The sequence below is a fragment of the Fundulus heteroclitus genome, unplaced genomic scaffold, assembly GCF_011125445.2.
Source record: "Fundulus heteroclitus isolate FHET01 unplaced genomic scaffold, MU-UCD_Fhet_4.1 scaffold_175, whole genome shotgun sequence".
NCBI classification, from domain to species: domain Eukaryota; kingdom Metazoa; phylum Chordata; class Actinopteri; order Cyprinodontiformes; family Fundulidae; genus Fundulus; species Fundulus heteroclitus.
Genome location: NW_023396587.1, coordinates 55106 through 71621, shown reverse-complemented (window position 1 = coordinate 71621; position 16516 = coordinate 55106). Strand labels below are relative to the sequence as shown.

At 39.0% G+C, this 16516-nt stretch overlaps 1 protein-coding gene across 1 annotated transcript; it reads left to right on the top strand.

The window, feature by feature from the left end:
* The first annotated feature begins 894 nt into the window (after positions 1-894).
* Positions 895-7699, top strand: LOC118556275 (syntaxin-19-like). The gene is made up of 4 exons (XM_036129483.1): positions 895-1226; positions 2810-3046; positions 3500-3712; positions 5189-7699. Exons 1-4 carry the CDS (start codon positions 1002-1004, stop codon positions 5423-5425), a joined length of 912 nt encoding a protein of 303 aa, XP_035985376.1. The 5' UTR covers positions 895-1001; the 3' UTR covers positions 5426-7699.
* The last annotated feature ends 8817 nt before the right edge of the window (positions 7700-16516 follow it).

Here is a 16516-nt window from a genome sequence, read left to right as displayed (position 1 = left end):
TATCACCTGAATTCAGTTCACAGCATGTGAACATTCAGAGACAGTTCGCAACTCCCTCTGGAGTAAATCATCATCATAGAACCTTTTCTAATAAATTCGGCAAGATTGGTTTCTATATAAGAAATAAAAGAAGTTCTTTCTGGCCAGTACAGGGAGAGATACGTCGCTTCCCGGTTGGGGGTGGCTCTTAGCGGTCTTTGGAATACTTGGGCAAAAACAGAAAGATGCCTTGTCTGTCCCAGAAGGGGGAAGAAACTCCTTGTTCTCCTTTGGTTGTGCACTCAAACTGATTAAAGTCCATCGATTCCAAACGCGAGGAATCTTAAGCTGAGATGAGGTCTCTTCGATGCAGCTGACACCATCTGAAGGAGACAACCAAATCGTCTTAGTATATCTATATATTCAGTATATCTAGTAATCTTGTCTCACATGCTGGGAGCCGTAGTCCAATCGACCATTTTATGGTACAACATACAAATGGTTACTTCATAAAAATTAATTCAAAAGTATTTAATAATCCTCAAAGTGAAATTAAGGAACGAATCTTCAGCCCCCACTTAAATATGTGTTATTGTTATTTTTGGTCTGCCACTCTGCTTCCATAAAAACCAACATAGTCTGTAAGCTTTGCTCCACGTTTTACACATACTCCGCTTGATCTGTTTTGCTTTACTAAGTACTTTTCCAAAGTGTAATTAAATATCAGTTTCTTCCCCTTATTTGTTTGGCTTTTAGAAATGTTACACAACTATCTAGCGTGAAGTTTTAAAAGTTGGTTGAGAGGAGCATGGGAAACTGGATCTGTCTAGGAAAATAGAATAGTCATATTGACTATTGTTGAGGTTTTAGAGAACTTTTCTGGTTATTTCTTCAAATAATTGCACTGTGGTGTGTTATGATGAAGCTCCTAAGTTTCTTCTTTCTTTTCAGAGTCATCTAATCAGCACTGCTGATATCAGTAAACTCAAAACTTTGAGTTTTGAAGAGAAGGGATTTCCACAATGAGAGATCGACTGGAGGAGCTGCAACAGAGGGCTCAGGAGTTGTCTGAGACAACAGCTGACCCTACTAATCCTCTCTCGGCGGAGGGTGACGGTGATGATGAGTCTCCAGATGTCGGGGGCATTACACAGCTGGCCATGGTGTTTGAGGAGGAGCCAGTCATTCAGAATTATCTCTCTGAAGCTCATCAAATCCGAGATGACATCTCAACACTTGAAACAGAGGTTAGGTAGACAAACTTAATGTCAAGCAAAAGTGGGGAACTAGTTTACATTTTGTCATGTTGCATCAAATATCATAGCTACATACAAGCTTTGACCTAAACCATATTCCGTTGCAGCTCTAACTATATGTTTAGGGTCTTTGTCCTGTTGGATGGTGAATCTCCATTTCAGTCTCAAGTCTTTTGCAGCCTCTACTTTGTTTTCTTACAGGGTTGTCCTTTATTAGTTTCACTCATCTTCCCATCAACTCGGACCCTTTTCATTATTCCTTTGAAGAAAGTGCCCTCGACAACATGGCACTGCCACCACCAGGTTTTGCTCTGGGAGTGTTGTGTTCAAGTTGATGTGTGGATCTTGTTTTCCACAACACTCACAGCCTGATATTCCAAGATTGTAAATAAGGAGCGCTAAATTGTGTGGGCAAAAAATTGTTGCGCATCTAAGAAGTCGGCGTGATGTGGGCGATCTACAAAGATTGCTTCCGCAATGGCTAAGACGTAGAAAAACCAAGTCGGTCCACCACATTTAAATGAATAAATTGTGTGAGCTACTGGCAGTTTGAGAGTAGCCGTTAAGAAAAAAAAGATGAAGTTCTAAACTCAAAAATGTCCTCTTCTTGAGCATAAATGTAGCAACAGTGGATAGTAAAACTCAGGAACTTGTTTTGATATGATTATTTCTCTTTTGACTGTCTTTTTTTTTGGCTAAGATTACACATTGTGCAAAATCAAATTTACATGGGATATAGATGAGAGCTTTAAAGGGATGTTCACACTGAACGTGAACAAGGCAAATATTTTATGTTGATCGCCTGCCATCGGTCGCTTGATATTTCGCCTCTCTCTCACAAATGAGTTGCGTTGACAACTCAAATAGGAGGAGCAACTGTTCCCCGTCCGTGTTCCTCTTGTCTGTTCAACTCATGGTGGACCTTGATCTTACCAAGTCACGATGCTGTACGTAATGTTGAAAACTGAAAAATAGCATCGCCGCCCATGGGTCCACCACATTCTACAGAGACACACCCAGTTCGTACTTCCGTCTATCCAGGGCCCAGAATGAGGACCTGCTAACCCCCCCCCCGTTGGGGGACAGATAACCAACTACTTGCACTTTATCACCGCTGCAGAGCGCCTGCTCATCTGTCTTTTGTCAATAAATCAATCATTGCGCAATCGAAATATAGCCTAATTGTATGGTCTAAATATGTAACATATGTAAAACATTTTCACGCTTAAATAATTGGACTTGGAAGGCGCCTAAACCGACAAATTGACAGAAAAGGTCAGATTGTTGAACTTGAGCGAAATCCTGCTTTGCTCTAGTCGCACGTCCACAGCGCTGTTAGCCGTTTTGCTTCAATCTATTCGCGCAATCCGAGTCATTCGCATTGATCAAAATGGGTCGTTTGCATCGCCGATCATTAAGTCGGCCCTGATGGCGCCTTTAAATAGGGATAACGTAAATCACTCACTCCATTCACCTTGTTTGCGCTCAGTGTGAAGACACCTTTAGAAGACACCTGGCATTTTATTCATGTTATATTGGCGGCTCATACTAAAATGTTATGTCTAATACTATAGGTCCTGAAGTTCTGTCAGCAGCAGAAAACCCTGGTGGCAACCATGCGTCGGTTTAGCGTGATGAAGAAAGAGAGCAGCATAACACGAGACATCAAACTCCAGGCTGAGAGCCTCCACCGTCGTTTAGAGGGCCTTTCAAAAAAAGCCCAAGCAACTGAGGAGCAGCTGGGACCTAACACTGTTGCAGTGAGAATACAACGCACCCAGCATGCCGCTCTGCATCGCAGATTCCAGCAGGTGGGATAGGACACCTTATTTTTTTTTCCCGTTGAAACTTGAAACAGCTTTTTTTGTCACCTTTATTCTAAAGCTGCTTGAATTTATTTGAATAGATGTTCTTCATAAATGCATATCTTTTTTTTTCAAATGGAAAGACTGAAGACATCAAAAAGGAAATTGTCATATATAAAAATATATAAGTACTGTATAAAAATACTCATTTAAGAGTCAGAAAACAACACTGCAGGAACTGATACACATATACTTGCATAATTACTCAGTTTTATGTCTCTCTACACCAACATGTGCAGATGCACAGTAAATGCGCAGAGAGGGGAAGCTCAAGAAATCAAACATAAATTATGTTTATGCTAAAAAAGATGTGGGTGAACTACCTTCTCATTCTTCAACCCCACTACCCCACCGCCCTCCCTCCTTTCTCATTTTCTCTTTTGCTATAATTACTTCCAGGTGATGCGCCAGTATAATGAAGGTCTGCTGACCAAGCAGGAGCGCTGTAAGCACTTCATTATGCGGCAACTGGATATATTGGAAAAGAATGTTACAGAGGAGGTGGTGGATGAGATGGTCGCCACAGGAAATTGGGAGGTGTTCAACGAGAACTTGCTAAATGATGTCAGAATCACACGGTCACAACTGTCTGAGATCGAACAGCGACACAGGGTAAGAGCAAAAAAAATATATATATAAAAGGTCACGAAGCCTTGAAAAAGGTTTTCCCGGCTTCAAATATTAATAATGAAGTCAATGCCTGGCTGAATAGCTAAATGCAATTCTTTTTTTATAAAAACGTTTTTAGATTAAGTTTCTTGACAAAATGCCTTAGCTAATATCTGACAAACATCATCAAAAGAAACATATAAATAAGTTTCTGAAATGAGTCCAAATTCATACTCTAGAACTATGGTCCTCAATTACGCTCCTCAAGGGCCAGAGTCCTGCAATTCTTATGTGTGCCTCTGCTTCAACACTCCTGAGTCAAATAATCAGGTCGTTAGCAGGTCTCTGGAGAACTTGACTGCATACTGAGGAGGTAATTCAGCCATTTGATTCAGGTGTGTTGGACCAGGGACACATCTAAAAGCTGCAGGACACCGGCCCTCGAGGACCGCAATTGAGGACCGCTGCTCTAGATTATAGCACATTTTGAAGGTTGATGGATGGTGGCAAATTTGGAAAGTCAAGAGGATCTTATAAATGTGGGAGATTTATGCACTTCCAGCAACAGTTTCAGCCACACAGAGAACAGTGAACACCATTAGGATTAGGATTTTCCTGATTTTATCAGCAGCACAAGAGAAGACAGTTGAGAGATGCTTATATAGAGAGTGCAGTGGAACACAGTACAACTCATTTTGTGTACTAATTTAATGTGATGTTGCTATTTGTGTACATTTATAGTGACATAAAGAGACATGAACTGAGGTTTTTAACCTATATGCACAATTGAAAGTAAGTGTACTTTGCTGGAAGCAATACCACGCAAAGCATAGCAGCTACTGATCTCCATATGAAGTTGCACATAGAGCATTTTTTTTAGGATTTATATATATATATATATATATATATATATATATATATATATATATATATATATATATATATATACAAATCCTAAAAAAATGCTTAACAGTGCTCAATGCCTTTAACAGCAACCATGCTGTTAAAGGCCTTAAGAGTAAGTTGAACATTACAAGGTAGATTTGAACGTAGTTACTCTGGCATGAGGCCAGCGCACAGGAAACCCAAATTTTCTCCCATCACCATAAAGAATAATCATTATGTCAACAACAACATTCTTTGCATGCTAAGAATAGTTTAAGAAGTCATGTGCTCCATCATGCACAATGGGAAGCGCACTTCATATTCCACAGCATCACAATGGATTTGGAAAAAACTCCATACAGAACCAGGCATGCTCTGGCTGTTTTTAATGTTGTGGTCTTAATCCGGGTAAAAGGGACCCAAGGAAGGTTAAAGTTGGCACATTCATCTTTAAACATATACAAAATTTTTATATCGGAGAAAAAGTCACATGAAGAGTCATTGTGCAAGTTCGTAGATTATATTCTCCATCATCTAATTAATGTTCCACTTTACATATTTCATAGTATTTATGTTATCTTCCCCCACACACAGGAACTCTTGAGCCTGGAGAACAATATGAAAGAGCTAAGGGACCTCTTCATGGATATCTTCATGCTTGTAGAGGAACAAGGAGCTGACATTGAACACATCCAAACTAATGTTGAGCGGACACAAGATTACGTCGCTGCAACTAATGAGAAGTTCAAGGCGGCTGCGAGGTATAAAAAGAAGAACCCGATTCGACAGCTGTGCTGCTGCTGCTGTCCTCCCTGGAGATGCTGCTTGTGAAACGTGAGAGTTTGTTGCCTCAGAGTTTGTTCCAAATAACGGTTTATTTCAAAAAGTCGTGACTAACTTGGAAGTCAGCAACACAAGTGACATTAAAAGGGAGGTAAAGGTATCCGAGTTGTTGCCGCTGCTAAAAAAGAGCAATGGTGGGGAGAGACGCAGCAGAGCACAGAAAACAATTAAAGAGAAGGGCAGGAATTGTTATGGGAAGGCACTTGTTTCTTTCAGGAGGAGGTGAAGCGACTGCGATTGGAAGAGACAGTTCAGTGAGTTCTACTCACCAACACTACTGCTTATTGGAGACCTTCACTGTCATCTGACAGAGGTCACAAACAAGACAAGGCTACTGACACTGCTGGATCAGCAAAACCAATATTCCACCAGTTTCTTTCTTAAAAACAACAAAAAAAACTGTTATTTTTCTCTGGTATAAGATTTCTAGCTATTGAGGACAAGAATTTTCTTCAAAACATGCACTTTACGACTTTATTTTATATTACTGTATTCAGAGCAGAGGGTTACAGTTGATCATAACAAGGGTAATTATACTTTTAGAAAGATATTTGGCCATGCCATAAACTTTATTTTTTTTCTGCATGCTGATTAAAAAAAATAAGAAAGATAATAGAACTTGTATTACAATTAGTCATTATTCCTATTTGCATTTCAAAGTGATACTTTTTAATATATTTTTTAAATATATTATTTAAGTAGTTTCAAAGAGGCAATAATTTCCCTTAATATTAAGCTGTAATTATAAATATTTCTGACATTACAAAACCTTCTGAACATTGTCAAAACCATTTAGTAGAATATGACGCGGCATTTTATTTCAGGAAATATTACAATTCTCTACTTTATTTGGTGCACAGTATCAATATGGTGGAAATGTTGAGACATACGCCTTGACACTTCACTTTGATGTGTTTTATTCTGCTAGTGAAAGTGAACAAGGGCACGGTGGTTTCGTGAAGAGAACAAGCAAAGAGGTATAAATACTGTAAATTTGGAGTTTAACTCGCACATAAAAGCAGTACACCCATAGCTGTTGACTGAATGATCTGTTCCCATTTACATGGATTTAGATAACACCGTTGATGCACAACCTTGGTGAAGTAATGGGAAAGCAAATGCTGAGTAATGTATTCACTGTTCCTCTGACTCTCTGGTGAACCGACCTCTAATCAGAATGACGATGGTTTTCTTCAGTGACTCAGAGACCAACGGTGTCCGGTGTCAATGGCAAAATACAGGTGCAGCTGGGTGTGTGTGTGTGTGTGTGAAAGCCAGCCTGGAAAATCCAGTTGGACCACTGTTCCCAGATGGCTGCGGGACGGCTACATGTAGGGAGAAGAGTGTGTAAACAAAACTGTAAAGCCCTAACAGATTGTAGAAGACGTGTCCGGCTCAGTTTATGAATGTTCTTCCTTCTCGTGATTCTGTCTCACGGACATTGAACTGAGTAGAGGATTCTACTTTTTAAAGTTAGTTTACTGCCAACTGAAGTTCAAAACGTTTTTTTTTAAATGTTCTATAACTATTTTATTTATTCCTTTACTTCTTTTCCTTTGGTTTGGTAGATGAACAGGGTGATGAAAAGTGAGGCGTGTCAGATGACTTCAGCCTTTCGACAAGCAAACTCTTTTCATCAAGCTGGTTCTCTGTGTTCTACATCAGGTTTCTCAAAGATCAGAGTCACAACATGAAACCAAAGCATGAATGCGTCAGATACTCAATCTCGATCGTGTAAACCAGTTCACAATACATGTAATGCATAGATGATACCTATCTCATGAGACTGTGAAGAAAAATGAAGCGTTGCTGCAAATTCCAAGGTTCCTGAACAGCAACAATGCCATCCAGTGTTCAATGAGGTAACTGCTGGTTCAAAATGGGTTGTCACTTAACGCTCAAGGGCATTTTGTGGTTCTCGGAGAGAGAAGGCAGAAAAGTTAATCTCTTAGATTTGTTACAGCTGCAGTCAAAGACATGTTGTCATTAAGAAAATAAACAAGTATGTGCATTATCTCTAAAACTAAGTTTTTTTTTTTTTACCTGCTACATAAGGAGATACTAGTTTTTAAATTTGTGTACATTATAAATCATATTTCAAACCATCAAAGATATAATTCTTTTAAAAAATCATTATTTGAATACCTCAGCTTTTATGAATTACTGCACAAAATCAAAGATTCCAAAGTGGCCAAATGCTTTTCACGTAATCTTGCTTGTAGAGCATTAGAAAGGAGACTTATTACAGAAATAAAAAAAAAACAAAGGTGAAAAGTGGGAAGCCTCCTTAATGAAGGTTGATGTGGAAGACGGTCTTGTCTGAGCTGCGTGTCTTCCTCTGTTCTGTCTCTTTGCACTGTGTTTTACATTTGATAAAAAAACATTTTGAATGATTGCAAACTCTTTAGTGAATACATCTTAGGTGTAATCAATACACTGTTATCAAAGGCTTAGTGTGAAATAACTGGACTCTTATTGAACATTTGTTAAACTCCTTTACAAAATCTGTTCAATCTTGTGTTTTGACTACCTCCCAATAACTACCGACATAGACATAAATACTATATTGTTTCCAAAATATATGACCTAAAAAAATCTAACTTTTTTTATGGTTGATCATATTTCATAAGCTGGTCTTTTAAAGTAATTGGTATTAAGGTTAGCTAAAGAACTTATTTTTTTATGATTGCAAACTTATAGAGTAGACATGTGACTGCAGAAGCTCTGCTACTGGTTGCACTCTTTGAGCCTGTAACTCGGCTTCAACATCAAGACCAAAGTAGCTGAAGAATCTGAATTTAAATGATGACTAACCACCCAATCTACTGGGAGAAATCTTGACCCCACATTTTGGTTGGACTGCAACTGACCACCAGAGAAGAAACATCAGCTCAGAAAAGGACTACCAACACTGCAGATTGCTGGTCAGGTATGATTTTAGGCTTTAAAAATAATTAGTAACGAGGAATGAGTAACGTGCTTACGTCCTCTTCAGTGCATTACATTCCAGTCTTGCCATAACGGCATTTTCAACGCATAGCAGAAAACCGTCACTCAACAATAGGTAAATACAGAACCAGAAAATAGCATAGCAATTTACAACTTACAGTTTTAACTTCTAGAATTTTGCAGCTGTATGGCCGGAAGATCACTCAGTCCTGCAACGCATGAACACCAAGCTATCTGCAGCTATTCTGGTTGATCACGAGAGCCCAGTCGTGCTGATGTTTGGTGTTAAGGTTCTGACTGGGCTCCACTTCTGCTTGTGGTGTATGAGGTTATGCCTTCTTCAACAAAATTGAACCAATCTAAATATTAATAGATCTCAGAACTGTTTAGGTTGGTCATTGCTTCTTGTCTGAAGTGGCTAAATATGCCATACACATTGTTTGGAGCATATACTTATAATTGTATTTATTCAATACAACGTCAACTTAAGGTCGTATATTTGTCTGGTGCTCCATTGCTTGTCCTTGTTTACTCGCTGCACATGTGTGCAATATTGTTTATGCGGTCAAATGGTCTTGTTATAGTAAATAAACACAAAGCGCTTTGTTTACTAACAAATCCAGCAAAAACTATGGGTAAAACCATGTGTAAAACACAGAAATAAAATAATAAGCCAACAGAAGACCAACAATTGAGTGTTGTTTTTACAACATTCAATTGCAAAAACATTTAAGGTTTATCCTGTTGAAAAATGTAAGAGGTAATCTTCCCCACATTTTATCCACTTGTTTTATAATTTACACAAAGCATTATGGGCTGTTTGAATAAAGTTAATTCTTTGTTTTTGTTGTTTTTCTTTTTTTCAAGTTCCGTTTCTTCCTTTCAATCATGACTATTCTGAAGCAATGCAAATTTTAATGGTATATTGTGGCAATAGCATTTCTATTTTTGATCTTTCATTTAGAAAGCTATGCAACTGATGTTTTTGTTTAAATGTGCAATAGTGAAAACACATTAGTTGTTTTTACCTCTGTCCATTGCACTAATTGATAATAATAATAATGTGTGATTTAACAATGATGTAGACACAGGTAACAATAGAATCTCCCAGTCTGCTGATGGCAAAAAAGGCTTGCATTGATGTATATTTGTGACTGTGTACTGTACTGGTTCCTTTTATCTTGACTGTCAGTCACAACATGGGTCCAAAGTTCTTCTCCAAATGTCAACGGAACATCAAAGTAATCCTTCACTGAGTAACACCAGCTGTGGTCATAGAGAGCTGACACAATTTTTACTGCCTGGTTTTATCACGCCCATCAAAATCTAAACGCATATCCAGCCCTCAGAAAGATAAATCACAAAGGAAATGCAAAGCCAGTTTGGCAGCCCCAGTAGCAGCTCCAGCACCAGAAAGATTTGACTACATGCCTGGAGTTAGGATCATAGTCCTAAAAGTTGGAAAAAAAAAAAGAAATGAAAATAATCCCCAGTGAGAATTGTATTACACCCTGGACTGGTCGCCAGATAAAACACAAAGACACCGTGGAAAAAAATCCAAATCATGGGTTGGGGTTGTTCTGGACGTCCCCTAACCAGAGAAAAAAATATATATTTCTCCCCCCAATACATAATTAGAACAGCTAATACTCAAAAAGGCTGTGTCCATGAAGCACAAACACCTGATCTCCAGTAAATAGCTTCTTAAAACAAATTACTCGCAAGGACCACGCCTCATAGGTATGAGTTTAAAGATTTATTGAAGCAAGATGGTTAAAGGGTTGGATGATGTTGGAAGTGAGGTCATCTGAGGAGATGGTTCAGAAGGCTTGGGAGAATGAGACTCATCATGGGGGTGCAGTCTTCTGGCCTACTTAGGACCCCCCAGATGAAACCTGCAATGAAGAATGAGGAAGTAGAGATGAGGATGAAGGCATGAAGGGAAGGAAATGGGATAAGGACGAAGGGATAAAGGAGATGAAGATGTAGGGTTGAATGGGAGGAAGAGGGATGAAGATGATGGGTTGAGGGTAAGTGACGGTGGAGTCGAGAGGAGGTAACAGAGTGAGAGAGATGAGTGAGCTGGTTATAAACAGGCTGTTGGGTAATTAGAGGTGCGGTTGAGGCGCGGCCCTACTCCCAAAACCAAATTAACATATTAACTCCCCTTCCTACTACTTTCAACACAATAAAACCCATTGACATTTGGAATAAGATTACATTTTGTTCACCTCATTTCTTCAGTTGAATCTTCTGACAGTCTGCTTTGCTATGCTATGCAAATCTAGCTATATTCTGTTGACAGATTTGAGCTGTTTTGTTCATGGTAACAGATAGATATCTAATATTTAACCCTCTAAGTGACAAGTTTTCAAAAAACTGTAAGACGTGTGGACGGGCATTGCGAGCTGCTAAGTGCTGTTGAGACTGAGAGGAGAGAAAAGAGGGAGCAGAGCAAGTGAGAGCCGACAAGGTAAGAAAGAAAGAAAGCGAAAAACACCAAATGAACAAAGGCTATAAAAATCATTTTTGCCTTGCAGCAAGAAGGTACTGGGTTCGAGTCCAACCCTGGGTCTTTCTGCATGGAGTTTGCATGTTCTCCCTGTGCATCCGTGGGTTCTCTCCGGGTACTTCAGCTTCCCCCCACAGTCCAAAAACATGACTGTTAGGTTAATTGGCCTCTCTAAATTCTACTTAGGTGTGAGTGTGTGTGAAAATGGTTGTTTGTCCTGTTTGTCTCTGTGTTGCCCTGCAATAGACTGGCGACCTGTTCAGAGTGTACCCCGCCTCTCGCCCATTGAACGCTGGAGATAGGCACCAGCACCTCCCGCGACCCCAACAGGGATAAACGTGTCCGAAAATGGATGGATGGATTCCGATGGTAATTATTGACCTCTGGTGATGCGTTTTGTTTTGTTTTGTTTTTCGCACCCAAAAATTGCTCTGGAGGAAACAAAAATTCTTCACAGGAAGTTATGCTTTAGAAGGTCTAAAACATACAAATGCGTCAAGTAGAAATACAAATGCTTTGCACATTTTCTTTAATATCGCTTTGCAGAGGGATACAGCCAACACATATCTGCCTTATTCATACTGAAGCAGAGGCATCACCACTGCTGTCTGGGGAGGTAACAAAGTAGGCTTGCCTGACAATAATATGGCTTCATTTCCTAACAATATAAAATCAATGATATAGATCTGGTCATTTTAGAGCATGCAATGTAACCATATTGCAGGCCTTCACCGTGTAATGCAGCTTGACGTGTAATACTGAAAGACTTTCGCTGGCTAGTTGCTGAAGAATATCAAGTCAGGGAAGTATAAAATTATATGAAAAAAGCTTTGTTTTTAAGTACATTTCAGTTTCTACTGTTCTATTCTTCTTTTTAGCACCAGTGGCTGGAATCCAATTTTGTACACTGACAACTAAGATATTTTATTTGTTAAATGTGTGTTTATTGCTGCTACAGTGACTCAAACAATGCATTTACTCTATTTGACAGATGGATGGATCCTCAAAAGTCAGACACATGGAAATGGAACCAAATCCAAGTTTTAGCTGTATTAGCTCAGTACTATTGAACCAATCCTTGTCATGTATTCTGTGTTATGCATATTATTTCATGTGCTTCTGATCTGAACTGCTTGCCAGCCCTTGTTGTCATCTATGGTTGTTGTGAAGGACCCTAATGCAAGCAGGAGGCAAACATCATCCTACTGGAAGTGATTTAATGACAAAAGACAAACCAGTAGAGTGCAAAGTAGAGGAGCAAAGGGGAAGAAATCTACAGGTAGATAACGTCCAAAGCACACAGGAAAGTCTAAAAACAATTGACAAAATAAAAATGACAGAAGAGTCTGAATACTGGGACAATAATTAGGCAACCCTATTTAACTGTTGAGCTAGCCGGAAGGGGAACCTAGGGTGGGGATAGACTTGTAAGTGCTATAGGAGAAAATGGAAAGACACTGATCAAAACAGATGGAGGGAAACATACAACTAAATAAAACAAAGGAGAAAATGAGCAAACACAGGGATAATTAAAAACAAGTAACATAACAATTTACTGATATACAATATGTTAAACAAAGGAGAAAGGGAATCAACAAAACTCAAGTTCAATGTATATTGGCAGTTGGATCAGTTCCTTGACAATGAAAAGACTTAAATTCATTTTCACAATGGCATTGTGATTGTTGAAATATTCTCTGGCTGATCTCTTTTGTTTCCCCACACTTAGACAGTCCCTCTGACTTGGCTTCAGTTCAAATGAAATACTTCTTTCCACATTTTTTCTCTAATACTTTTTCAAATTAAGCCCGAATAATAGCTGCTTACAGTCAACAGCTGCAGCTGTGAATGGAACCTGCAATCACACAGTCAATCTGAGCCAGCACATGGAGGAAATACCAGATTCACATTGCTTGCTTTGGTTTTTAATAATCAAAATTTGCTTTTTTTTTTTTAATCCCTGTAGGGAAGTTCCCCTTTGGCACAAAGCTCCAGAATCAATAAAGAGAACAACATGTCTGAAAGTATAAGAAAAACGTCCTCCAAAATAGAAGAAAACTGAGAACAGATAACATAAAATATTGCAAAAATAAACATCAATAAGAAATGTAGGTGATTGTTATATGCAATCCAGCTTGCCTCTCCTTAAAGTATACCCAGTATTTTGGAAAAAGTGTTTCACGTTTGCATTGTACGACTTGACTGCCACTGGTAGGAATGATTTCCTATATTCCACAGTTGTGCAGGGTGAAATAATGAATCTATCACTGAAGCTCCTCATGTAGAATGTGCAAAAGTCTGAGTTTGCCTTTATTTTGGACAGTGTCCTCCACTCCAGCACCAGTGTTCAGGAGTCCACCTCCCCACCTACAACATGGCTGGCCTTCCTCATGATCGTATTGAGTTTGTTAGTGTCCTTCACCCTCAACTGCCCCTGCAAACGACAGCATACAGGATGGTACACATCACCGTACACTCATAGAACATCTGCAATCATCGACAGCTGTACTAAGATTTTAGTGGCCTCAAAGATTAGAGCTGACTCTGGCCCTTTCTGTGTACCATGTTACCATTTTTGGACAAGTCCAGTTTAGTGTCCTAGTGCACCCCAGAGTAATTATAATCCTCCACTACATCCACACTGACCCATTGGATGTTGACAGAGCTCACAGGAGCCCTGGTCTTCTTCAGGTTAACTGCCAGCTCTTATGTCTTTGTCACGTTAAACAGTAGGCTGTTGTTCCTACTCCATGTGAGAAAGTTGTCTACCACAGCCCTGCACCACCAGAGATATGCCCAACCGATGCAGAGTCATCAGAAAATCTCTGGAGCCCTGATGTTGCTGATCACTCTGTCTGCCACGCAACTCTGCAAGCACACATACTGTGGTCAGGCAGTCAAATAATCCACAATTCATGACGTCACTGGGGCATCCACATGCAACACTCTCAACTTCCCCTGAAACGTTAGTACACTAAATTACTGTCAAATTTTAAAGATAATCCTTTAAGATTAAAACAACAACTAAGAGATAATTACATGACCCAGTTTGGATCAAACTCAAACCCACTGATGAATACCTCAGGACAGCAGAGGAAAACGATCATTGAACTAATGTTTCCCAAAACACCTACCCTGAAATTACATGAAGCCAGCAGAGGGAGCTCATACCCAATAATAATGACAGCTCACATGCTTTCCTGCTCAATAGTCCTGCACAAACTAATAACCTGTCCTTGTCAGACTTAGCCCTCCAGTTGTGAACATTGTTTTGCAGTTTTACGGCTGTAAACAAAGCATTTAGAGCACCATCAGTGTGCCATTATTGCAAATTCAATAGCATCCTTTTTCGGTCCCTTTGTGTGGCGTATTGATTCATGTGTTCCACAATGAGAGGTAAACAGTGGGAGGGCAAGCCTAGGCAGAGCTGACGCGTGCACGTCAGGACAGAGGAAAGGTGAAAATTAACTGAGACGTGGGTGAATAAAACATGTCTCAGAGGATGCTTCCTTGTTTTACCCCTCTGTAGGCTCAGAGGGAGCTGTGAGCCGTCCTGATGGTTAATCCTCTCTGTAATGAGGGGGCATACACACTGAGCCTCACCAGCATGCTCACACACTTTTATTCTGCTGTCCTTGGCTAATGCAATATATGTTGTCCAATATCATTTGTGCATGCCATATATTATAAAAAGTCAGTTTCACTTTTAATGTGCTATAAGAATGAATTTTCACTCAGCAATGTTATATTTTGCAGTGCTTTCACTTACTCATCAAATACCTGCAGGTTAGCTATATAACCAACCCGGTCTGCCCTACAAGCGTTTTAAAAAAAGCTCACCTGACTAATTCATTTATTGTGATTTTGCTGCAGAAGGTTCAATTTGTGCTTTTGGGTTAAATGTGTTCCTGATGACAACCATTTTATAGTCATTATTGTTGAATTTGATGTAGTGTGGAGAGTCGCATTGTAATTCTAAACCACCATCTGTTCATTTTACTAAGGTAGTCCCTGACACCCAATGAAACGTGTGAACATGTAAAAAAAAAACAAAAAAAAAAACTTCTTTGGGTCAAAGTACCAAAAACATTTGAAAATCAGTGTAAGTAGTATTTATTGTTAAAATAAAATAAGATGTTTTTAATTAAGTGGGTTATGTCTATTGCAGCTCAAAAAAGATTTGTTGTATTTGTCATAAATCCCTATTTTCATATAACGCAGGGTTTCAGATTACAACAAATAACTTCAACTTAGTTTTTTGGGGGATTTCTGTGATAAACCAAAACTAATTGTGTAATTGTTTAATTGTGAAGTGGAAGGAGGGTCACATTGACTTCACTTTTTTTTTCTTTTAGAAATAAAAATCTCTAAAGCATGGCATGCATTGCTACTAAGTTCATCTCACCACTCCTCCTACTAACTACTAGGTAACTTTGTTAGTAGTTAGTACTACTAGGTACTAACTACTAACATAGCTCACCACCGTCAGGGTGTGAATGGGTGAATGACTGATTACAAGCCATTTGCCATTTATTCCTGATCTGTGTTCTATGTCTCTTAGTATGCAGGATGTTTGTCCATTAATGTTACCTAACAAATCTCTGAGATCTTCACAGAACAGCTGGATTTATCCAAAAATTAAATTACACACAGGTGTACTCTATTTACTAATTAATTAACTTTTAAAGGAAATTGGTTGAATTGAAAAATTAATTTGGATTTATTTATTGTTCTCAGAATAGAGCAGACTTAATACAAAAATAAATTTTTCAGAAGTTTCTAAGTAAAAAAAAAGTATCCTTTTCATTCCACTTCATAATTGTGCAGGTCTATTAACTAAAATCCCAATAATACATCGACATTTGTGATTGTGGCATACTAAAATGTAAATACTTAGGGAGTTATTCCCCATGGGGCTATTTTTCAACCCAGATGTCTGATATAATTCAGCGACATTCTGTATCTGTTGTTTTGGCTGCATTTAAGAAAAAAAAGCAAAGAAAATGTTCAATTTGCTAAAATAAGGTATCATCTAACAACATGTAAAACTGATAAAACAAATGAAAATGTTGAACAAGTTGGGTGTTGTTTCTTTTCTTCTCTTCTCTTTCTTAATGAAAGATTTACTGTATCTGCTGCTCCAGTGAGAAAGTTTAGCAACCACTCATAAGTGTCATTGGGTTATGGATTATAGTGGTGTCAACCGGCCCTGCACTTTACCTCCGGGACTTCATAAAGCTCCTGACTCCTGGCAAGGCTCTCATTAGGCCCACAAACCCCCATGTGCTTTATCTGACAGCCCTTGGCAAGCGTTGTAACAAATGTGTGTGTGTCGAACTTCTAGATTTGTGAAGCCAAAGTTTATAATGTACATCACAGCTCAGTGACAATGATGTAAACACACACACTTAGATGCAGCTCTGTTCCTCCGATGATTTAGAGCAGTGAGGACAGCCTTTGTGTGAAACATTTCGGATGAGAAACTTAATCTCTGCATATTCTGACAATTATTTATTTACTGGTGTGCTTTGTTGGGGCGGTAGGGTTCCGGAGAGCATGTGGTGCACATACTATTATAGAGAGAAAGAGAGAAAAAAAAGAAGCAAGACGCTTATCCT

Excerpts from the sequence above, each read along its gene's own strand:
- LOC118556275 (XM_036129483.1), top strand. The coding sequence starts at position 1,002 with ATGAGAGATCGACTGGAGGAGCTGCAACAGAGGGCTCAGGAGTTGTCT. Across the intron at positions 1,227-2,809 it reads TCTCAACACTTGAAACAGAG|GTCCTGAAGTTCTGTCAGCA; the intron begins GTTAGGTAGACA and ends CTAATACTATAG. Across the intron at positions 3,047-3,499 it reads TGCATCGCAGATTCCAGCAG|GTGATGCGCCAGTATAATGA; the intron begins GTGGGATAGGAC and ends AATTACTTCCAG.